This window comes from Lissotriton helveticus, chromosome 11 (genome assembly GCF_964261635.1).
Source record: "Lissotriton helveticus chromosome 11, aLisHel1.1, whole genome shotgun sequence".
In the NCBI taxonomy this organism is placed as follows: domain Eukaryota; kingdom Metazoa; phylum Chordata; class Amphibia; order Caudata; family Salamandridae; genus Lissotriton; species Lissotriton helveticus.
This window is the reverse complement of record NC_136072.1, coordinates 485,651,704-485,677,005: the sequence shown is the minus strand read 5'-3', so window position 1 is coordinate 485,677,005 and position 25,302 is coordinate 485,651,704. Positions and strand designations below refer to the sequence as shown.

Sequence of the window (25,302 nt, the reverse complement as noted above, 5' to 3'; positions counted from 1 at the left end):
TTCCCTACTATCTCTCCTTCCTTTTTTATGCTCATTTTGTGTTTACTGTCGATACAAATTGTTATTTCAGTATATAATTTACTTCAGCTTTCGTGATGGTACAGAGGCAATTATGTTTCTTTTATGTCACAAAATGTGCTTTATTTCTTACTGCTAGCTACTCTGATACAAGCTATGGGAATCTATGAAAGTTCAAATACTGGGGCAAGAAAACAAGTTACTTACCTGTAACTTTGGTTCCCCAGTATTGGTACTTTCATAGATTCCCATGTGCCCACCCTCCTCCCCTGGGAAAGCTCAGCCTACAGCAGATGTGGTTACTGTTACACAACGGCTACGAAAATCTGAGGCTCTGAGGTTCCTTCAGGAGGGTTCTATGGGGTGAGGCTCTTCTGATTGGCTGATGCTTAGTTTTGGTCTCTTTTACAAAAAGAGGCGGATATGCTACAAAAGGGAATGAGGCCTAGGCCTTTTTCTTTCTCTTTTGTACCTACTGTGTTATTTTTGTTACCGAGACTCCCATTCCGACGACGGGGAATGATACAAGTTATGGGAATCTATGAAAGTTACCAATACTGGGGAACCAAAGTTACAGGTAAGTAACTTGTTTTCGTCTGTTTACCTTCCTCAACCCATCACATTTCTACTTGGTCAGTAGATCTTCTGTATCTGCAGTTTATGTTTTACTAGCAGCCCGTCCCGACCTTGTCCGGGTGCAACAGGCTTCCCCGACCCCCGCCCGCCCCGACATTGTGCAGCAGCCTGGGCCCCCGCCCGGTCCGTCCCCCAGCCCGGGCCCCCACCCGGTCCATCCCCCACCTGCCCCGACCCCCGCCTGCCCCGACATGGGTCCCCTTACCTGAGCCGCCGCTCCTCCCGCCTGTCCGCTGCTCGCTCCGCCGCTGGCCTGTCCGCTGCTCCTCGCGTCACCGCTCCTCCCCCGCGCTATGTCCGCCGCTCCCTTACCTCAGCCACCGCTCCTCCAGCCTGTCCGCTGCTCGCACCGCCGCTGGCCTGTCCGCTGCTCCTCACCTCACCGCTCCTCCCCCGCGCCATGTCCGCCGCTCCTCCCCGCGCTCCTGGATGCTGCTCCTCCCCGCGCTCCTGACGTGAGCAAGCACGTCGCGGCCGGCGCTACTTCAGAGGGACTACTTTTTTTTTACTGTAAATTTTTTAAATCACGTTTTAAAAAAAAGATTTATATAGCCTATAACCATCTACACACCCTGACGATTCCAACGGTGTATCGGGTGTGTGGATTGGCGCTGTGGTTCCCGAGTGTACCCGCCTCAAAGGCTGAAAGTTCATCCTTTATTATAGTAGTATAGATTATGTATGAGGTGGACCCAGCGTTTAAACTTTGTTGTGTTTTAATATTATTTTATTTGTACAAATCTTAAAGATTTTTGAGATAAGAAAGAAAGCAGTTGAAGATCATATTTATCTACATACTTCAAGTTGAAACTCCCATGATTTTCTTTGTTTCTTTTACCTTTGGCCCGAATGTATTGAGTCCCTTACCTTTTGTAGGTACTTATCTCAGCCAGATGAATAGACAAGCTGCAGTCATCATCTGTGTTTAGTATTTCCAAGATAAAGTTGTCCTCAACACTGGCATGCTCTTGATGCTTGATGCTATTTCAGTTCCAATCCCTGTTTTGTCCTTTATCTCTGAGTAATGTGGAGACTCGGGACTACCAGCAGTACCTATTATGACTTTTTTAGAAATTTGTAAAACTAAAAATTCGGTATATCATTTTGAAAATATGATGTAAAGCGTCTCTATTGACGTTCAATTGCATACATACCAAAATGTCAAAAAGACGTTAACAAAGAGATGGTGAAATGCTTTGCCCCAAAAGGGATTAAGCAATGGCATTTGTGTCTTTCGTTGTGGAAATAGCACAAAGCTGGACAAAAACACAGCAGAACACATGCAGGTCGTGGAACAAAAAGTGAAATGCATAAAAAGATCGGTGGAGCATTAAGGATAAATTCACTAGATTCTGTTAAAGGCGTGTGCTTAATGAAGACATTATTTTCTTTTCCCTCCAGGCACTATTTTACGCCGCTGGAAGAAGAACTGGTTTGACCTTTGGTCGGATGGGAATTTGGCCTTCTATGATGACCAGTACCGGCGAGAAATGGAGGACAAAATCCACATGCGCGTAGACTGCATTAACATCCGAGTGGGCAACGAGTGCAGAGGTATAATACAACATGACCCTACTTTTACTGTACCCCATTCTGTCATCACATTGATTGGTGTTGCCAAGTTGGGTTAAGTTTTCAACATTGTAGTGAGCCTAGATTCCCTAGACATAACTTGCTGTTTTCCTTGAATAGTAGAAAAATAAATCCTTAGGTAGTATCACTGAGGAAGTCGGGTTCACTGAAGCAATACAATGCTACGTGCCCTTTGGTGTGTGTCACTTTTGGCAGTAAAACATAAAACTCTGTGACGACAGCGTGGTCCCTTCTTTTTCTTTAACCGGTGTACAATAGATACACGTGTGGAAAATTTCTCTACAGGCTTTAAGGATCTTTTTGGAGTTCATAACCAGCGTGTTTACCAAAAATAGAAAATTCTGTTGAACTTCAGAAAAAAATGCAGTTTAAAAGTGATTTTTAGTGTGTTTGTAATTTGTTTGCCCGAAAAAATAGTCACCATTCTGTATGTTTTCTGCAATTAATTTCAAATCCATTTCAACCAATGAATTCTGCTTTTTTTATAATTGCAAATTAAGTTTTATAGCCTTTAAAATAAAAACTATGGAATAAAATATGCACTGTAAAAGGAAATGGGAAATAATCTGGGCACTGCCCAGTACACCACCCAGCCCCCTGCTGCTGTTTTTAGACTGATTTCACACAAAAAGCAAGTTATAGGGAGAGTCTGTGGCAAAATATTCACCATGGAATCCCCACTTTCTACATTCAGTGATTCCACATTCTGCTCCATTAGCGGTTGCTGAGAAGGCTGAAAATTGGAGCACATGTAAGAGATTGAGGATGGGCTTTGTAGTGACCGTCTTCTTTTGAAACCGGCAAAGTAATGGGATATGTAGTACCCCAGTGCTCATAAACATTCTCACCATTACACTTTGTCTGCTAGTGTTGCCTCATAGACATACCACAGTTGTTATTTTTACATATTTGTTTTTTACAAATGGGATCTGTTGATCCAGCATCAAAGTAAGTTGGAAAAAAAATAACCACCACAGCAACATAGACAAAAATACATTGACAGGGCAGTAGAAAAGAATATCAATGTATTTCTTGGGGTGCATTGTAAAAAATACCTATTATTATTTAACAACAAGACGTAAACCACAGCCGGTTCCTTGCCTTAATGCGTTTATGATAGCCAGATCTTTTTCATTAAGATGTGAGATCTAAGTTCGGCCTGGCATCTACACAGCCAATCATGGCTATTGTGTCATTCTTGTTGAACACCCAACTGACCAAACTCTGTGTTGTTAATGGATTCCACACTGCACCCATATAGCCTCTGTACTCCTCAAGCCTCTGCCATCATTCACCCTAAACCTAAAAACTCCCAGAGAAAAACAAAAAATACCTAATCACGGAGCTTTCTCAAAATTAAGTCTAATTCAAAAGTATTTCTTTAAAGCACAATTTGCTCCTTCCCAAGGTACCGCTTCTTTCAAACTCTCTGTCTCAAGCTACATATTCAGCCTACGGCAAGCAGACCTAGGAGTCAATAGCAATATATATATATAGTTTTCAACTACAGGCCATCAAAAAGTATTTCCATAAATTGCATATAAAAAGATCATAGTGAAAACAGTGCGAGGTAGTGCACTCAATATTGCAAATCACATTTGCTCAACTTGCCACAGTAGACTGTAATTAACCCCCAACATCTCCAGAACATTTTGCCACATCTTATTTCAAGATAAAAATGGACATGGATATTATATGTCCCAACACAGAGGGACTTTCACTGGCTACCGCCAGAAGTTTTTGATTTCAGAGCTTTGGACGTGTGACAAGGTGTCGGTTATTACAAGTTGATAGTGTTTTCTCATCCGTTTTTCATTAACTGTGGGCCAGTACTAAACACTTGTTGCAAAATACTGGTCACAATTTGCAGCCTGTATTTTTGCGACCATTGTATTATTTTGCGAACTGACCTATCTACTAATAGGTTGGTTTGCAAAATAATGAATCATAGTAGGTCGCAAGTCGACATACCTCATGAATATTCATGGAGTAGGTCTCAAATTGCGAATCACTACGATTTGCTGCCATCACTGAAAAGGTGGGCTGGTGTGGTCAGCAGTCCACCATACCTGTGATTGCTTTTAAATAAAGATATTTTTTTAATGCAACCCGAAGTGTGGCTCAATGGTTAGAGCGGCAGACCCTGATGCAGAGGTCTGGCCCGGGACCAGGGTTCAATTCCCGCCTCGGCGGGGCTTGGGCTCAATTTCCTCGGACCTGATAATTCTCGCCTCGGTGCCTAGTCTAATCATGGGTCCCACTCTGCAACTCTGGGCAATAGCTTGCTTAATCTCCACAACGGCCCCAACAGCGCTGGGATGACTGGCTTCACCTTGGGGGTGCCCAGGTGTGGACATTTCACAGGGAAAAGCCAGGAAGGGTTCCACAGCAGTATGCGTTACAGTACAAATTACATTTACATTTACATTTAAAGGGAAATAGGGTGTGTTTAAAAAGAAAAGTTCATTTATTTTTTGGTTTATATAGGAGGAAGCAGTGGTCTCGTGGACCATTGTCTTCTCTTAAACAAATGTATTTTTACATTCACAAAGAGGAAGGGGTCTCAAAGGGACCCCTTCCCTTTTGCGAATAGGTTACCACTCCTGATTTTGGTAGCAAAACATTGATACATAGCATACCAATTCGGCATATGGAAGGTATGCCTAAATCTCATCCCTTTCATATGCCATATTGATATCCATTTCTAAACACATTTAGCGATTCAGAAACACTTTTCTGAATCGCTAAATGTATTTAGTATATAGGAAAATCAATTTTAGTGTTCACACCTGGTTTACCAAGGCGGAGGGTTTGCAAACGCTAAAATCCTTGGTACATCTGGCCATATGTTATTTATTAAAGGGAAGCAATTATGGGATAGACATAATTTTGTCATGCTCAGCGTCATAGAGAAGAGTACCATGTGGCTGATACCATTCAAGGACATATTTCCGAATCATGTATGTATTCAGTTGCACATGCTCTATTGCATAATACTTAGCACATCCCTTTCCGTAATGGGACAAAATCCACATGACCTGTGTCTTTCTACCATTCCTTTGTTTTTAATCCACTTGCCCTATTGTAACTGAATTATGTCGCTTGCTTCTGTGGCATGTAAGGCACTTGCATTCTCTGTGGTGGGTTTTTCCTGGTACAAACCGCCGGGGTGAATGTGAGCACTCTGCTTGCAGCATTCAACTTCTGCTACTCCTTCCTAAGAGAAGAGGAGGTAAAAATGGTGTATGATTGCACTATTTAGTGAAGAGGAGAGAAGCCCACTGTGAACTGCTTAAGTTGAGATTTACCATTATGTGCTGTCAAGAGCAGAAATAGAATTTAGCTGTGCTATTGAGCTAGCACACCCCATCCAGCCATTTTGCTACAGGCTTTCGGTCTTACCATTGCCCTTATATATAATAGCTCCTTTGTGAGCCATCCTATTTCCTTACTTTCTGAGGTATAGAAGTCGGGGAGGCACTTCCCGACTTCACCTCGTTCCTTACCGGAAGAACTCAGAGAGTCTGCCTCCCACCGTTCAAGTCAGAAGCCACTGAAGTTATCTGCGGCGTACCACAAGGATCTTCACTCAGCCCCACCCTCTTCAACGTATATATGAGCCCCCTCGCGACCATCGCACGCCAACACAACCTCAATATCATCTCCTACGCTGATGACACTCAACTGATCCTCTCACTCACCAAAGACCCTAACACCGCCAAAACCAACCTATATGAAGGAATGAAAGAAGTAGCAGATTGGATGAAGCACAGCCGTCTAAAACTGAATTCAGACAAAACAGAAGTCCTTATCTTAGGCACCTCCCCCTCCGCCTGGGACGACTCCTGGTGGCCAGCGGCCCTTGGAAAAGCACCCATCCCAACAGACCACGCACGGAACCTGGGCGTCATCCTGGACTCCTCACTCTCGATGACCAGACAAGTCAACGCCGTCTCATCATCTTGCTTCAACATTCTTCGCATGCTCAAAAAAACATTCCGCTGGATCCCCACCGAAACCAGAAAAACGGTCACCCACGCACTGATTACAAGCCGCCTGGACTACGGAAACACACTATACGCCGGTACCACCGCAAAACTCCAGAAAAAACTACAACGCATTCAGAACGCATCTGCCAGACTCATACTAGACATCCCGCGTAAAGACCACATCTCTGGTCACCTGAAAAACCTCCACTGGCTCCCTGTCAATAAGAGGATAACATTCCGCCTCCTCACCCACGCTCACAAAGCACTTTACGAACTTGGACCCGAATGCCTCAACGCGCGACTCTCCTTCTACACCCCCTCCCGCCAGCTACGCTCTTCCAACCAAGCCCTTGCTGCTGTCCCTCGCATCAACAAAACCACCATGGGAGGAATATCCTTCTCCTACCTGGCAGCTAAAACCTGGAATTCACTCCCCACTCACCTTCGCCTCACTCAAAACCACCTATCATTCAGAAAGCAACTTAAAACCTGGATATTCAACATGTAATTCCCCACCATTCTTCAAGCGCCTTGAGACCCTCTGGGTATGTAGCGCGCTATATAAATCACATGACTTGACTTGACTTGACTTTCAATAGCTTTAGTTCTGTGTTATTGTGTGCACGTCGCCATCACAACCATGCATGAACTGCAAGGCATTTGTTCATATACTGTTGTGCTGTGTTTACTGTAATGTCTTTGTAATTTCGGATCTGTATGTTTGGTGTCCTAAAAAGACGGTAAATTTACAACAAATACTGTAACAACAATAAAACATTCTTGACTACACATCTGAGGTTATGTTGTTAGTGGCTAGCATTAGGCTTTCCAAAGCATCATGGTTTCCTTGTGCTGTTTTGCAGGGCTGGAAATTATTACATGGGTTATGTGAATACATGAGTCCCCGTGTGGACAGCTAAAGCTGGACCTCGAGTGTAAACCATTGTGAAAACCAAATTGTTCTGCCTTAATAATCTGTCATGGATGATCTGCCGCTTCTCGTCTGCACTCCTTACCTTTATTAGGTTTGGACTTGCTTGTGACACTGCTCTTGTTTGGTGATGTGCTAGAAATGCCCATATGTCCTTCATCAATAGAATTCTGTTTTATCTAGGGTGCATTGGCTGGGTCCCAGTAGAGAGTCCCTTGTTCAGTTTAAGGTGCCGAGGCTAATGTTTTAAACTATAAATTATTTTCTGTTGGTTGTATGCGTTTGGCAGGTTTTCACTTCAAGGATTTGCCTTTTCTGTCTTAAACTGCTTGAAAGTGTGATTTAGATTGAACATGTTGCAGCTGAACACCCTGAAAACGGAATTTGTTACAAAAAGTTCCTGATTCTTATATAGGAGGTGGACGCAGGCGCATGAATAAACTATCCTTATTGTCGAGAACATCACTGCTTCTTCAAGTTAATTAATGTTAGTGCTATACCAGAAAGCCACCTTCCTTTTGAGAAGACGTTTAATTAATTTATTTCATCTGGACAGTCCTGCTTCATTAGAAAGATCTGTTGTGAAAGTCATGTAGTGTATGTATTGGATGTTTTACTCAGTGTCTGGATTTCCTAGTTTGGTGGCGTGCTATGCACCACAAAACTAATCTGTACTGCTTGAAGCTGTTGCAAAAAAAGAGAAGCTGGTTTAAGTTTAAATTAATGCAATAACATTGCTTAAAGTTGTTCCTTAGGTATCATAAAATTGGTAGGATTTTTTTTTAAATGTATTGTACATTGCACCGATCAACTGCCATACGGGAATTAAGGCAATCCCTTTCTTCATATGTCAATCTTTGGGAAAGTAAGTAAGCAATCAATGTTATTTAACCTAAAATGGGGAAGGAAGAATATGTGTTGAGTATTATCAACAAAAGCTAAATATGGTTCAATATTGTCAGTGGTGGAAATCAAAGAACAATCACAAACAGAAGATTTGCAAACTGGTTTGAATACCCATCCTACTTACACCTTTCAAAAATAAAAGATTTTGCAATGTTTTTCGTAGATTAATTAATTAAAAATAACGCTGGTTTCCCCAGCAAATCAAACTACTTTTAAATAATTAATCCTGGGAATATGATGCCCCAGATCTAAAGCCGGACAGACAGAAACACCAAGCGATGTAAATTGGTGTTCGGCGTAGACCCAATGGAAAGCCACAATCCTAACAGAATCTAATTAAATCTTCCAAATAAGTGATCCCTAGTTCCAAATTGCAACTAAGGGCTAAGCTGCTTTGTGGCACTGCCAATTGCCTTCTTAAGGCCTTCTCAATAGATTGAATACTGTTTAAGTCTGCATATCCCCACAGATCCACACCAAACATACCACAGACACTTGCTTTTATAAATTGCAACCATTTCATTAAGTGGCTTATAACCTAATTTGGAATCAAACCTGAGGACCTCTTCTATTGACCTCTCAAACTACTGTGATCTGATTGTATGGAAAGGATCCAAATATAGGCACTATCCAAAAAAACTCACATTTGTTTTAAAGTCAACACTGACAATGCAAGTACCACTAACAAAATGGTGGCGAGTTTTCACCAATCGATGACCACAAACCATAATAAATGATTTCATCAGGTTTTGTTTTGCATTTCCAAGGCATCAATAAAACCTGTGAATAATTCAAGAGGTTTTTTCAGCTCATTTGCTGTTTTATCAATTAGAACTGCATCATCAGTGCAGAGGAGCGCGGGGATTGAATGCGACCACCACTGATGCATGTCTTAGCCCCTCATCTTCAAAAACCAGCCCAAATCATTTATATAAAGGGTAAATTTAAATGGGGAACCACCCACACACGCCTGATGGATGTGCATCCAATCAATGCACTTACCACAAGAGCCATAGCGGACTCAGGCTGAAATGTGCACATCTGAGGAAATGGACAATTGAAACATCCACACCCAGAGGTATTGTTATTGACCAGAGTTTAGATCAGTTTACCCAATCAAAGACACTGGTGAGATCTATGAATGTCAAGTGTAGATTTCCATGTTTGGCCACTGTGTTTTTGGTGGCTCTCATATACAGATGTAATCACAATTCCATTTTTCTAGTCCGTGACAAAGCTGTACTGAATGTCACAGAAAATAGAATTCTCCTTGGCTCAGGTTTCCAATTTGGACAAAATAATCCGGCCTACAGCTTTCTCTATGGAACCAAAGAAATTGGTCCGTAACAGGCAGGATCAGCTTTGTCCCCTCTTAAGAATAACGGAACTATGACAGACCGTGCCCAATATGATGGTGCACTAATCCCCACAGCGGATCTTAGAATATTTGTAACTAGAGGTGTTCATAAATCAGCATTACCATCATAAATGTCCATGGGGACCCAGTTAGGGCCAGTGGTCTTTCCATTAGAGCTCTTGATAATAGCAAGCTTACTCTCCTCAACACCAGAAGGTACTGGTTTAAAGCTTGCTGTGTCAAACACCAAAAGTGAATTAGTGCATGATTAGTCTATATTTGAGGAAAAGTAATTTTTCTGAAATGCGCCATCTATTTGTTTTCGAGTAGTGTGGCTCCAAACATCAAGGGGCCCAGGGGGATTTGGACTGGGTTCAGGCTGCCCCCCACTCACTAAACTCCTCAAATCACTGTGCCTGCCCTTACAACAAGGTGAACTGTCCCATCTATTGGTTATTTCAAATGTTCCCAGTAGTGGGTGTGTCTTACTCCTACTACCTGTTTCAGTGTCTCATATCACTCTCTGTTTGGATATTCATATCTAAAAACAAATGTGTGTGTGGAAACTACTTCCCTGTGCTGTTCTAATATCCTACTCTACCCTTCTCTAGTGAAAAAAGGGGAGGGGTGTGGCCCCAAAAATTGTAACAGGGACTGCTTTGAAATAAGATCAATTGATGACTCTTCAGAATGTGCTATTATTGTGTGAAGCAATAGCCAGATGCAGTGAGGCCCAAATCTCCTCCCTGAAACAGGCCTTCCTGGATTTCAAAACGTCATTATAGTTCCTTCTGCAGACATGTGCCTCATCAGGAATTCACAGGGACTTTTTTTAAAATCTGTAACTTGTTTGTGTGTGGTGGAACATTCAAACTCAAACCAGCTGAATAATTGAGGCCCGAGGAGTCGATAAACTCCCGCCATAAGCATCTTAGTAGCTTTACAAATAAAATTAAATGATCTCAGAATCCCCAAGGCGCACCTGTGGTCATCTAAACACATCATAATCTCCGTCGCGTAGGACTAAAACACGTCATTAAATATCAGATTGGGATTAATTTTAGAACATTTGAGTAAGATCCCTTTTTTCTTTACCAGTTCCAGTTTAACTCCTCTGAATGCGGAACGAAAAGACAATACAAGTAGATTGTGGTCACTAATCCAATGTGGCATCACAGAAAAAATCTGAAAGAAAGGGTCTAAGAACCTCAGAGAAAATAATAAAATCTATGGTAGAAGATAGCCCAGGTCCCGTAAAAGTTGGAGACAGTAATCAGGATATGGAGCACAAATTAGAAGCAAAGAGTAAGTTATATTTCATCAGAGGGTTGTTTAACAGTTCTCCTAAAATACTATGATGAAAATGAGAGTTGTCCTCCCCACTGTTCTCAATACCACAAATTACATTTTAAGGTAAATTACATATGTGGGCGTTAAAGTCTCTCAACTACAGAATTGAGCAAATTAGAACCTTTCAAACTCAACGTCTACCTAAATCATAATCAAGCGCGTAAACAATCTCACAATTCTTCCAGTTAAAATTGTGATTATTAAATTTGATCAACAAAATGTTCATAGTTCATACATTCACCAAGCAAACCAATTAATAAACAGGATTATCTAATCAAAGCCAGCATACCTAGCTATGAAGATTGTCTGAGATTAAAGTTGTGAGATCACCCTTAACCCTCCTTGCTCTTGATGGAATGGCTAGGGTAACAAGGAAAAAATATCCCTCAATAAACAATGACTCGCCTAACCAGGTCTCTTGCAAACAAATGATGTCAAAATTCTTAATAAAAGAAACCCAGTCAGGATTAGTCAATTTACCTCTAACTCTTTCTACCTTCCAAGATAAACTCAGAGTGGGACAGCATTGGCACATCATTCGTCTGGGTTTATGTTCCCACTATCATGAAACAGAGGCTAGATTTACCACATAGTCCACACTCATTAGCACCCATACTGCCATGTGAAACGGAAAAGAGAACAGTAGCGTAAACCTTAAGATGCTTGTTTCGCCTGAGTGGTCAAAGTCTCCCCCTTTTTACTACAGTTTGGTTCAAAGTTCTAAAGTCATTTGTTTACGTCAAACACTCCAGAAGAGTGAAAAAGTTAAACTCCAGAACATTATAAGCAGATGAGGACTCACACACACACTGCCTGAAAAAAATGGCTCAGATATGTGATCTAAAAACAGACATAGGTCTGTAAAAATATTTATACATCCTGAACTCTGTAACAGACTAGATAACCTGTGCAACAGGGAAGCAACTACAAAGAAATCTTTAAAATGTAAAATTCATGACAATACAATCACCATGGGTCTGTGTACGACCACTACCCACCCATGGTACCCTTCTTACCCTAATAATGCCCTCATATACGCAAACGTCAGATCCAGCCTTCCTAGTTTTTTGGGTTTAATAATAAGCAAAGAACAACAATTGCCATGTACATTCACCTGGTTGGTGGGTCTGTCAAAATGACTGAATAATGCTAATCCCCTCCCCTCACCACCGCACTTCTCCTTTTGTGAATCCACTCGCAACAAGAAGCCCAAACCAGGAGAATCAGTGAAACCTGTGGAGCTGGTGCAGCCCCCCCCCCCCAGATCTTATGCTTTCAATCTTTCTCTACTGCTTCTCTCTCTGAGCCATCAGTCGTAAACCTTTAAGATACAAGTAAATTCTTTAACTTCAGTGGATAGCAGTATCAGGATTTAATTCCAGCATTTTTCAAAATATTTCCCTTTTTGCTCAATTCTCGTAGAGATTTTTCTCCTTACTTATAAGTTCCCAAATTTTGTACAACTGCATGTGTGACCCTGTATTCCTTTGGTGTCCATTGCTCTCAGAATTTTCTTCTTAGCTGTGCAGGCAAAGACTGTTATTATTTTTCCCTGCAGGGATCGAAAAGGGTATGTGAGCTTGTTGTCAACCCAGAAGATTGTGTACGCTGGAAGCCTCAGAATTGTGCTGTTAAACATGGCCTTAATGTTGTTCTCTAGCCTCTTTCTAGTTTATAGTGAGCTTGCTGCGGTGCCAGAGTAGGTGTAGCATGGACCCATTGTTCTAGAAGCCCCTTCTGTATTGTTTGGGTTTTGTGGCATTCCAAGCATTTAACCTCTCTGGTGTATAATACCAGCAAGGAGCTACTTTTATTAGTGCATCGTTAGCCGCTGCCCTTGCTGCTGTCAATTCTGCTTGTTGAAAGGCTGCATTCCTTTTCCATTGCATCCAGCATTCTACCAAGCTCCTGCTCTCACCTCCTCTGTACCTGTCCTTGTACAGGGAGTTTGTGTAACTCAGAGAGGGTGCACCTTTCCCTAGATTTAGTGATGAGACACTTTTTGAATGGGAGTATGGGGGGGCGGCTGCTGATCTTATCGTCTGATGGGTAACTCAATGGTGCACCTGACAGCATCAAAACATCTTCCCCTTCGGGACTTTTTTTTGTAATAAACTGAATTGTATTGATATTTTTATCACATAACCACAGTGTCACATAGCACATGCCACAATGTAATTCTGAGTTTGAAGTTGCATACTATGAAACATTGCAGGGTACATATGTTAAAAGCATTCCATGATGTTAACCACGCCCCAATATTTTCTCATGTTTCTTGGGGCATCTCCGGGACATGTAGACTGCTTTTTCCTGTTGCTAAGGAACCAGTGTTGGAGGAGAAGCTGATCTCCAGGATCTGGAAATGTCTCTCTTGGCTACTGCCACCCCGTTACCCACCAGGATCCTGTTACCCAATCTTGTGGCTAAAGCCATCCAGTACTACCAACAGTGTGACCCCAGGAGAACAGTCTATTGGTCTCCCAATCACTCTAGATAGTGTGGTGAGGATTGTTTTCCAGTAGTGGACAATCGGAGGACATTCCCACACCAGGTAATAACAGTGAGCTTGCGGCTCCGAGCAGCTCCAGCACGCCGGTGTCTCCAAAGCGCTGGCACCCCAGAGCCGCACTGGTGTTGTGTTACTCATACGAAGAATAATCGGAGCCTCAATGTTAGTTGTATCCTAGGTGTCATGTGTTTCCAATCAGAGTCATCTAAAGGGCCTACACATTGTTCCCACCGAGATCTTAGAGTTTTGAACAGGCACAGGAATTAATTATGAAGGTTTTGTTATTCTAAGTGACCCCTTATCTCTCAATGGGCCCCATAAGGTTTGAGTTTTTGAGGGGCTATATTCAGAGATATTTGCAAGGGAATTGGGGTGTTGGTCGAGGGCGTGGCAAAATTGAAGGTACCTAAAGAATTGAGAGTGGTGTAAACCAAATTCCTGTTGCAGAGTCTGATAGGTTTTGAAGTGTGAGCCCTGACAAATATCCCCCATTGTGGAAATTTCTATTTTTTCCCATCCACCGAACCCAGATAAGGAGGAAACATTACTCAACCATTTGCTTGCACAGTGAAGGGTCTCGAGCATTATTTGTTTGTCACATCCAGTCCATTTAAGCGCTAAGTGCCAAGTCAGGAGAGCCAAACCAAAGGGGATGATGGACGGAGTGTTGAACATTGCAAGCACTCACCCCAGTCAACTGATCTGGGTTTAATCCATCATCATTCTTTAGCTCATTCCGCCACCCCAGTTCCGACATGGCCATATGCAAATCAGTCTGACCCTGTGCCTCATGGGAACAGTCCAGCCCGAACTGCCAAGCCATGTCTTCCCTGGACCGGAAACAAGCATCCTGGGACCGGTTTCTGGCTAATCAGCTGTCATCAGCCAGGCTAGCTTGAATCCAGTGGCAAAGTGAGCAAGGGACCCACGTCTCGGCATACCCTGCCAACTAAGGGCGAACAAAGCAAAACCAAAGGGGATGATGGACGGAGTGTTGAAACATTGCAAGCACTCACCCCCAGTCAGGAGAGCCACCCTTGTGATTTCGAGGAGGTGTAAAGGGATGGGGCTGCTGTATAGCATCCCTCTGATATTATCTAGACTCAAGACGGCCAACTCCAGCCGGAAAGTTAGATCCAACCAGCCACAGCTCAGCCAGTCATCGACCACCAGCAGGGGGGCCAACCAGTATTTGAGGCGGACATCTGCCATACACAGCTCACCTTCCCAGGTGGACTGGGTGCATTTCCATGTGGCGATGCGCGTTGGGTGGTTCAACCAAATAAATTCACGTATTTTAGTTTGGAGGTTTCTAAACTAGTTTTGTGGCAGAGCAGGAGGTGGATTAGCATGGTGTATAGTAGGCGGAGCAGTGCAATAATTTTAAACAGGGAAGTGTGGTCCAGAACATCAAGAGGTAGTTTCGCCCATCGGTTAAGGTCTGTCGTGAGTCACTACATGCATCCGCCAGTAACGAAAACTAAGTCTGGTTACTGTGAATCATTACTGTCATTCTAGTTCTGTATACTGTCCTGTCAAAGCGACCAGGACTGATTGAGGCTAATCAATTTGTGGTACCAGCGTGTTGCAATGGAGGGGGAGTATCTGTACCATACGAGGGATCATAAGAGACAGTAGGGAGATGTAAAAAAGAACATAGTCCACATTTAATGCCATGTGGTCTTCAGTCACCATACCCCAGTTGAACTCCCAAACTTGGGCATTGCATTTGACCAACGCTAGCAGGGGCTCTATAGCCAGTGTGAAAACAAGGCAAGTGTTGCGACTGATTGCAATGGGGTCAGAGAAAGCGCCACTAATGCGGACCTCAGCTCTGGGGTGAGAATACAGCACCCAGATCTGAACCTGGGCCCTAAGCCCACCTTTGCCAGCTCCTCGTCCAAGAAGACCCAGTTGACGGAGTCAATTGCCTTCGCGTAATCTAGTAAGAGAAGGGCAGTTGGTCTCATAACAAGGATAGGTGATCCGAGCCATGTGCTCCCTGCGGAGTCAATGTCTAATGCTCCTGTGGGCATGAATCTGTATTGATCCGGGTGGTTCAAGTTTGGGAGAACTGCAAGTAGATGATTGGTCAGTATTTTGGCATAATTTTTGATTTTGGAGTTAATGAGTGATATGAGGCGATAGGATGAGTACCGATTCAGAGGTCTGTCTGACTTGGGCAGGACTACTATTGTCAGCAGGTCAAGTTCAGGAAGAAAGTGTGCTTTGTCAGCCACCTCTTGATAGAGACCCAGGAGGTGGGGTGTCAGGTAGACCTGGAGGTGTGGGTAGTATTCCATGGGGAACCCGCCTGGGCCTAGGGTCTTCCCAGAGTTTGTGTGCCAAAGAGACAGAGTTATTTCTTCCGATGTATGAGGGTGGTCTAATTCTGTTCTATCGCTCCCTGTGAGTTTTTGCATAGAAATGTCTGACATGAACGAAGTGCCTGCCTCCCTCGGAGGGCGCTCCTTGGGGGCGTATATTTTACTGTAGTAGTCCTCAAATGCGGCTGCTATGTCTGTGGTCATCTCTTCCACTGCTCCATCTCCAATCTCAATTGAAGGAAAGGTCAGAGAAACCACCTCTTTCGTCACCAACCAATAGAGGTGCTTGCTGGACTTATCCCCCCATTCGTAGACCCTCATTGTCGAGCCTGCCAGCACTGCCAGGCCTCCTCAAGAGCCAGACGTTTAAGTGATATCCTCTTCCGAGGCAGCTTGTGCCGCTCAGAGCTGTCCACATTGGCATGGTCCTTACATTCATGTTCAAGGATAGTGGACTCTAAATCAGTTATTTGTTGGTGCTTGGGTCGCTCCTTCCCCTTTAGTTAGAATCTCGTCAAACCCCGCAGGGCGGCCTTACAGGCCATCCATATGGTGCCTGGGGAATTCACAGTACCCTGATCCAATTTGTAATAATTTCCAAGCTCCTGCACTAGGAATTCTCTAAATTTGCTTTGTTACATAAGCCAGACATTGATTCGCTACAACTTGCTAGGACCCCTGTGTTGTAGGCCAAAGGGGAGGGTTATAGGGGGATGGTCCGAAATGCCTCGAGGTAGTATTTGTGAGCCCGTAATGTACGGAAGATCGAAGCTGGGAGTAGGATTAAGTCAAAACGGGACAAGGATGTGTGTGCTGTGTAGAGATGGGTGTATGCCGAAGTCCTGGAGCTCCACACTCTCCACACATCGCAGATACTCTGTCCAACTTTGCAGCCCCCTCCCCCCCCTACCCCTGGCGGCACCTACCCTCATTGAGTTAATCTGGGGAGCCATGATATTGTTAAAGTCCCCTCCAATAAAAGTGATCCTCGAGGGAGTCGGAGGACCTACTTCCGCAGGTCATTCAGGATGCGTTGTGCCAAAGTGGGAGGGCCATATACGCTCATAAAGTCGAGTATGTGCATGTTTAGGGTGCCCTCCAACAAAGGGTTCTTCCCCAGGTAATCTAGGTGGACCTGCAAAACCACCTAGGAGAATGTCACGTGAGGATGTACAGCTGGTCCTCTTGAGCCCTGTGTTTAACCTGCATCATAATTTCTGTCAGACCCATATCTAGCCAGGAAGGGGCAGTTGGTACCTAGACGGTGGGTCTCGACTAAGAGCAAGACCCTGGGGCCTTTCCATTTGACAAAGCGAAGTACTGCCCCTCGTTTAATACTGTCGTTAAGGCCGTTGACGTTCCATGTCATTAAAGTGAAGGGGTGCCATTGCGAAGGAGGAGGCATAAGTGGTGAGCACCAACCTGTCTTTTGTGTACGGTTGGCCAGTGGTGACATGAGCCGTTCTGGGAGTAAAGTGCAAGTTCTTCGTTCGTAGCAGCCACTGTGGTGTCACGTCAAATAAGAAAACCTCCTAACCTGTAACACAAGAAAACTGAAGTCAACAACCTTGGTAAACATTCGTATCCCTCCAACAACCCCCCACCCCCACATTTCTCCCTCAGAATTACCTGTAACCTGCCCCTCAGAACAGTGAACACAAACTTAGGTATAAGTCTGAAAAATTGTTCTCAGCCTGGATCCTTGGTGACACATTATGAATAAAGGAGGCTGTGGTGCTGACATGGTGTAGCAAAAAAGAGTCAGGGAGGCCGTATATCCTATACGTCTAGGCTGTTGAAGGCTCATAGGCCATGGGCTGGGTGAGCAGCCGCTGCAGTGGTTGTCCTTTGGGAGCACCGGCCCAGTCCCTCAGTGAGGATCCACTTTTTCTGAACTGGAGTCTGCGATTTACTCCCCGGGCCCCCATCTCCTTGACTTCTGGCATGGCGGTGCCTGAAAAGGGGTACCCCTTACTTCGGTGCCCAGTTGGGCATCAGGACCAGCTGTTCCATTGACCATTCCCATGCCAATTCGGGGATGTCAAAAAATACAGTCTAGGTGTCATGGATGACCCTGAGTTGTCCTGGGAACACCAGCGTGTATTGCAAATTAATCACCCAAAGTTTGGCCTTGACTTTGTCATAGGATTTCCTGGCCTGTTGAATCTGGCAGGTGTCATCTGGAAAAATCATAATTCCTTGTGATGGTATGGTGGAGTTTCCAGATTGTCGGGCTTCCTGCAGGATCCTGTCACAGTTTCTGTAGATGAGAATTTTAGCAATGATTGGGCGGGGTGGGACTCCCGGGGAGGGAGGCCTGGCGCCAAAGACCTGTAGACCCTTTTGACAACGAAGCAGGTGCACAGCTGGGAGGCCAGCACCAATAAGGCGAGCCAATCTTCCAGGAAGCTATCCTGGGCCAAGCCCTCCCTACCTTCTGGAAAACCCACAAAGAGAAGGTTACAGTGCTGGACTCTATTTTTGGTGGCTTTGGCTCGTTTTTCCAGACTTCTCATGGAGGCCACCAGCCTGGAGACCATGGCCTGCAGTTCGCCAAGTGTGTCCTCCACTGCCGAGACTCGTCCCTCGGCCTCCCTAATCCTGTCTGCAACGCCTCGCAGATTTTGCCGCATGAGGGACACCTTCACCCCCACTTCTCCAATTTTAGATTCAAGCACCAATTGGGTGGCCTGTATTGCCAGTAGGATGGCTCCTGTGTCTTCCCTCTGGGAGGCGGCCTGCAGAGTGGTTGCCGGTTTCAGAGACCCACGGGTAGTGGATGATGAGGCAGTGTGTTTTTCTATTTTAAACTGCCCCTGTAGGTTTGTCACAGGCCACGACTGAGTAATAGATACCTTATAAGTGGCTCTAAACGAAGTGGAATGGACTGCATCCCTGGGCCCTATCTCTAATAGAGCGATGATTGCATTCATTCTCAAGCCAGACAAAGACCAACTTTCATGCGGCAGCTATCGCCCTATCTCCCTCATAAACAAAGATGTTAAAATTCTGGCTAGCATCCTGATGGCACGATTGCACAAGGTCATACCCTCCTTCATCCACCACACACAGGTTGGCTTGTCCCAGGTCGTTTCTCCAGAAATCACCTTCGTACACCATCACTCATGCTATGGACTGAAAAGGACCTACCGGAAGATGCGGCGGTCCCCTCTTTGTATGGAGAAAAGGCATTCTATCGCATTGACTGGGGCTATCTCTTCGTCACCATAATATACTGTGACCTGGGCAACCAATTTATCTCCAAGGTCCGACCATCCAGTGGCCCAGGTTAACTGTGGAGGGTTTATATCAGACGCCTTCTGGATCCAAAGAGGTACTCGCAAGGGCTGCCCCCTCTTCCCCCTCTTATTTCTGCTGGCCATGGAACCCCGCGCCTCCCTCATCCGCCATTCACTGCAGGTCCGGGTCATATCCATTGCAGTTGGCACATCTAAACTATATCTCTATGCAGACAATATTCTTCTCATGCTCAGGGACCCCCCACACTTCCAACCTGCCCTATTGGAGATTATTGACAGGTTCAGAGCCCTGTCCAGTTATAAAGTGAACTGGGACAAAAGTGAGGCCTTCCCATGGTACAATGAAGGCATCAATCGACTGATATCCCTTCCATTGACAGCCATCTTGGCTCAAATACCTGGGGATCCTGGTCAATCGAGGCCTGGAAGGCATGGTCGCTGATAATCTGACACCCCTCATAACACAATTGGATACGGATTTAGCTAAATGGTCTCTCTTGGGACCCGCCATGTGGGGTAGAGTGCAGGCTGTGCGAATGGTCACTCTTCCTCACTTCACATACGCCCTGGAAATGTTGCCGATTTTGATGCCCCTAGTCACTCTATGCCGCATAGACGCCTGTACCCGTCCCTGTGTCTGGGGCTCTACCCGCCCCGTCTTGCTAGAACCAAACTTATAGCCCGCTGCTCCCACGGGGCCTGGGTTTACCCTCAATGGGGCACTAGTCCCTGGCCCTCCACCTTTTTGGCACCCCAGACCCCCTCACCCCCCTCAGTGGGCCATGACGGAGCGCTCGCTCCTTAGCTGTGATGATAACCTTGATTTCCTTTACAAAGACCACACCTCCCCCCAAACCTGTTGATGCAGGCCACATACAAGACATGGCACAGCGCACAGCGCCTTTTAAGAGTAAGCCACTGATTGCACTCTAAAGCCCCACTATGGGGAAATGACAATATTTGCATAATTAGGCGAGTACTTCATTGGCCTAGCTGGAAGGATGGAGGGATTCGGACGTTGGATCAAATCCTCATGAACGGTGAGTTGAAACCCTTTGACCAGCTCAGAGACGAAGTCGGACTCCTCCCGCAACAAGCCTGGCAAAACTTGCAACTACAACACTGCCTGAGACTATGCCTCGGCCCTCAACCTTGGTTGCTAAAATCTTCGACTATACTGGAATTCTTACTGACGTGGGGTCGTTATAAAGGAGTGATGTCTGGACTATACGACACACTGACTAACCACGTACACTCAACCTTTCCTTAGTAGCCTCTGCGAGAAATGGCAGACATGCTTAGATGTCACCATAGAAAAAGAAGATTGTTTGGACATACTGGAAGCCTTGATAAACATACCAGGGAAGCCCGATTGAAATTCTGCCTGTTCAAAACATTACATGATTGGGACTGGACGCCCGTAAAGCTACAAAAGGCAGGGCTGCTACCGCACTCCAAAATATAGAGATGCCCGGGAGTGATCTGCGACTTTCACCACATCCTATGTGACTGTCCTTCTATATAGCGCTTTTGGTCCTATGTAGGTGACACTCTGAGAGAGACAATGCCCCTTCGCCTCCCCCTTACCCCACCCACCATCTTACTCCATGATATTAATGACTCCCCAGAGCTAACACGCCCACTGTGAGAAGTTGGCCTGATGTATGATGTTCACTATTCTAGTGAGCACCATGTATCAGTCCAAGCAACCCTTAAGGTGGTGGTTGTAAGTCAACCATATAGACAAGCTATCCTAGGGGTAGCATAGGCCTAAGCATTCTTAGGCTTAACTCAAGAGGGCATGTGAAGCCAGCTGTTTTACCATATGCAATCCTTTTAATACCAAATGAAAGGACACCACACAAGTAATATAGTATAAAAATATATGTATTTATTACTAGAATAATCCTCTGTACCCTTTATGAGGACAGAGGCACAAGCGTTTAAACAAAAGCACAGTTAAAGATACAGAAGTTGCACAATTATGGATAGGGCCGGTGGCCACTCAAACCATATACTAAAATAGTGGTAGAAGTACCACGTGTCGAACAATGGTAAGGCCTAGGGCCTTGGGAATCGCTGGGGCTACACTGGTCTAACAGTAGTTAGGACGGGAGAGGCCCGCGGGATTCGGGTGCAGTGCTAAAAGCACATGCATGCACCAATGCAAAGTCAATGGTGCGTAAAAGTTACAAAGTTACTGTTTTGGAAGTCTTCCGACTGGACTAGAAATTAGCCACTTGAAACTAGGACACTAGAGGTGTAAACCACTACAGGAGCACCGGTGTTTTATCGTTACCTCACCCACAGGAAGTGGGTACATAGGTGCCAAAGTGTGTCGGGTTTCTATGGAGCCTGGAGATGAAGATGCTGCAGGCGGCCAGGAGAGAAGAGTCCAGTTGGATCCAAGGGTAGATCGAAGATGTAGAGTACCTGAAAGCAGAGGGGACAGAGTCTGGGTCACTAGCCAGTGACCAGGATGGAACCAGGAAGGAACCAGGGGATGTCGGGCGCAATCAGATGGTTGTCGAGAAGCTTGTCTCCGCTGCCACGTGGACTCGGGGGCATCGACGATGACCAGGAGTGGATCACGGACTGTCCCACGAAGGCTCTCGCTGTCGGCGGTGTCGGCTTCCGGATAGGAGTCAACAGGCCTTGGCAAATGCAACCCACGCAGGATTTGAAGATGGCTTCTTACTCGGACCAGCAAGGTCAGAGAGACTGCTCCTTTTCAGGGGAGCGGGGGCCAGTCTGGAGCAACCAGACCAGCAGAGTAGATTCAAAGATTCGTCGTCGTAGAGGCCACTAGCCAACGGGCAAGTGACCGGACAGACGCGTCGAGCAGGAAAATGCAAAAGGACCCCACGCAGCACTCGGTGAGTGTGGCGGGGTGATCTTCGGTGCACAAGCTGCTCGGGACTGGGGCTTCACAAACCCCAATGCACAGCTTCGAGGGTGCCTCAGGAGCTGCACTGTCAGCACTTTGCAGTCTTTTCAAGATGGCCGGTCCCACGTCTCACGTCGCCTCCACGGGTCTCAGCTTTGCTGTGGCTGTGGATCGGGCTGTTGGATGTCTGGGAATCTGGTTCTTGTCGATCTTTGTCGCTCGAGCTCCGGCGGGAGCTGCAACAAAGCAAACCGTTGGGCGCTGGATGGACCACAAGGGAGATTCTTCAGTCTTCCACGTCGAGTGGGATGTCGAAGGGTCCAGAGTTTCGTTTCAAAGTTTCAGTCAGGATTATCTAAAGTCTATGGGCACAGCTCCGACCTTTATTCCAAATCAAGGGGCAGGATTACCTGCTAGGTCCCTCCTATAGGTGGGACCCAGGAAGGGGGTGGTTACACCCATTTCCCTTTGTCCAGTTTCGCGACAGAGCTGGGGCTGGAGTGCCCCAGCACCGGTTTGAACTGGGCTATGCATGGGGAGCCTTGTGCGCCCCAGGCAGTGTCTAGTTCCACTCGCCCTGCCTGCCTCAATCCACTATCTCCTGTCTGGGGTGGTGTAACACCTCCCTGCAACAGGATACCATTTGTCCAGGCCTCCCCTGCCGGAGTTTCGGTCAGCAGCAGGAGGCCAGACTCGTGTCTGTGGCAGCAGCATCCATTTTGTGATGCTAGGGCTCTGGTTAGATTTAACCGCGTTTAAGGAAAGTAACCTGTCTTCTCCCTCTAGAAGTGTGGAATGCTACCCCCGTCGCCAGAACTGGCGAGGTGGTAGTATTCCAAAGTGTATGACACCTTACACGACATGTTTTGATAAAGCCAAACCAAAGTTAGCAATAACCGCGAGGATTATAATGCACTTAAGAGTATATGGTATGGCAAGATCCTGGAACAGCTATAAGGAAATGGTTCCGAAAGCTGCAGACAGGCTCAGCTCATGCTAGAGCACCATCTCACATAAAACCAAGCACTCTACCTCCAGGATTGTTAAGGCCTGCCATAGGAGTGACTTATAGGTGTATATGTGTCCAGATATAGGTTTAGACATAGGTATACTATATCTAAGCAAGGGGCGATTACACGACCTTGCCCCAGCTGAATGATCAGCCAGTTGTGTCCGTTTGGATGGCCAGCCAGGGGTGGCAAAAGATATGCTGCAGCCCCTGGTAGGCCTTGGGTGCACCTATGCCCTGGGTACCTATAGTACACTGTACAGGGGCTGATAAGGTGACTCAATATCCAATTAGTTATGTACCTAGGGTACATGGAGTCCATTTTATAGAGAGAGCAGATAGCCTGGGGCCCTGATTAGCAGGGTCCCAGGCCAACTAATTCGAAAACCAGCTAAACACAAGGCAAAGAATCTGGGGTAACCATAGTCAGGTATCCACCCTCCTACATAACCCCCCCAAACAAAAGGAGATACGGCTATCCTTGACCAGGTAAGCCTATATTGCCTGAGTGGCCATATAAGGAGGAACCTGCACTGGCATGGTTACCCCCTATCTCATGGTCCACTAAGCAATCCCTCACCCTAGGGGTATCAGAGGGTCTCCACCATAGGGAATTACTACCTGTATTGTGCTTTGGCAAAGTAAAAGGCTGGTGTTGAGAGGGATTACTGAAGTGAGGCTCCACTAATGTAGGGCTCAACTTCCTCCAATCACTATCTACCATGGGTGCCTTTCTTTCCATGACTGAGTTGCACTGTGCTCTCAGGGTCAACCTCTGGCTGCCCACAGCTGGAGGCTGGGTCCCTTTTGTTGGCTTACTGGAGGGACAGGTCAGGTTTGGGGCCTTTGGGTCCCAGGTTTGGTTGTGCTCAACAGTGTCCATCTGGGGGAGGTTCCTAACTAGATTTAAGGGAGATCCCTCAGGAGTTTTAGAAATTTTCACCTTGCTAGGGCTGCTAGGTTTGGTGCCCCTAATCTGCTGATGGGGGTGTTTTATTGGACAGGGGGCCCTTTGGGGCCCACTGACCTCCTTGACCTCTGCAGCCCTGGGCTGACTGAGGCAGGGTAGAGAGGGGCAGGCTACCTGCTCCAGACTGGGTCCCACCCTGGAAGGGTCCACTGACATCAGGGGCTCTGCCAGGCTAGGCCTGACTACCTCTGGGGCAGTTTCTTCACAAGGGGTAGGATCAGTTCCCTGAGGAGGCTGATCCTTTCCTAAAGTCTGATGGGAGGGAGATTGCTCTTCCTCCTCAATGCTCTCTGTTTGTGTGGAGTGATCCATAGTTTCAGGCTTCACAACACATGAATCTGTTTAAGTTTGGGCTGTGGCCATCACAGCCCCACCAACCTTTTCAGGAAGGGACTCAGTTTGGGTATGGGCTGTCACAATCACAGCCCTGCTAACCTGTTCAGGGAGAGAATCTGCTTGAGATGGGGCTGAGACTGACACAGCCCTACCAACCTGTTCAGGAAGGACATCTTGGATTGGGGCTGTGGCCATCACAGCCCCACTAACCTTTCCATGGAGATTTACCATTTTAGAATGAGTTTCTTGTTCTACCTCAGCCCAGGCTGAGATTTCTAAATCATTTCCCAGTAGACAATCTACAGGCACGTTTGGGGACACTGCCACTTCCTATGGGCCAGTGACACCTCCCCAGATGAGATTTACTACTGCCATGGGATGATTTGTCTGCACTCCATCAATATTGGTCACCTGGTATGTGGCACCAGGTAAAAGTTGCCTTGAGGGGACTAGATTTTCAGTCACCATAGTGATACTAGCCCTGGTGTCTCTATAGGCCTCAACTTTCTGACCATTGATGAGGGGCTCCTGTCTGTACTTGCTCAAAGTGTTTGGACAAGCAGTGAAGTTGGCAAACCCCATGCCATTCTCACAGACAAGAGTAGCTGTAGTAGGGGACCTGGTTAGGCCAGAGTCCACATGAGTTCCAAAAGTAAACCCAGCCAAATTCTTGGGGGTGCTCCCACCACCTGGGGGATTACTACTAACAGTAACATGAGGTGTTGGAGCATTACTTGGAGGAATATTTTCCTTATTGTTATTCTTTGGACAACTGCTATCAGATTTCCAGTGGCCAGGCTGCTTACAGGCATGGCAATAAGGTTTCTTGACAGAGGAGGTGTTCTGGGACCCACCCCCACCATTGGAGTTTTTGGGCCCTGTGGGAGACTTGTCTTTTGATTTATCCCCACCCTTCTCTTGAGTCTTGGAATTATCCTTCTTTTGGTCATTACCCTGATTCTTGTGCCTAATCCAGGTTCTGACCCATTTGTCTTCCCTCTTTCCCAATTCTTGTGGAGAGGTCAGATCAGAGTCCACCAGGTGCTGGTGCAAACGCTGGTTCTGACAATTACTAAGGATCTGCTCCCTCATAATCAAATTATACAATCCTGTATAGTCATGTACTTTGTTGCCAAGTAACCAACCTTCCAGAGCCTTAGTAGCACAATCTACAAAATCAGTCCAGTCCTGAGTCTGAGCTTTTTGGGTATCTCTGAACAACAA

At 45.9% G+C, this 25,302-nt stretch overlaps 1 protein-coding gene across 2 annotated transcripts in view; it reads left to right on the top strand.

Annotated features, from left to right (window-relative positions):
• The window catches only part of PLEKHB2 (pleckstrin homology domain containing B2), a 173,877-nt gene that overhangs the window by 85,033 nt on the left and 63,542 nt on the right, over positions 1-25,302 (top strand). For both annotated transcript variants that reach the window (XM_078666082.1, XM_078666081.1), the window contains exon 3: positions 2,056-2,208. In XM_078666082.1, the coding sequence (XP_078522208.1) occupies positions 2,056-2,208 (153 nt within the window). The remainder of the gene's footprint in view (positions 1-2,055; positions 2,209-25,302) is intronic.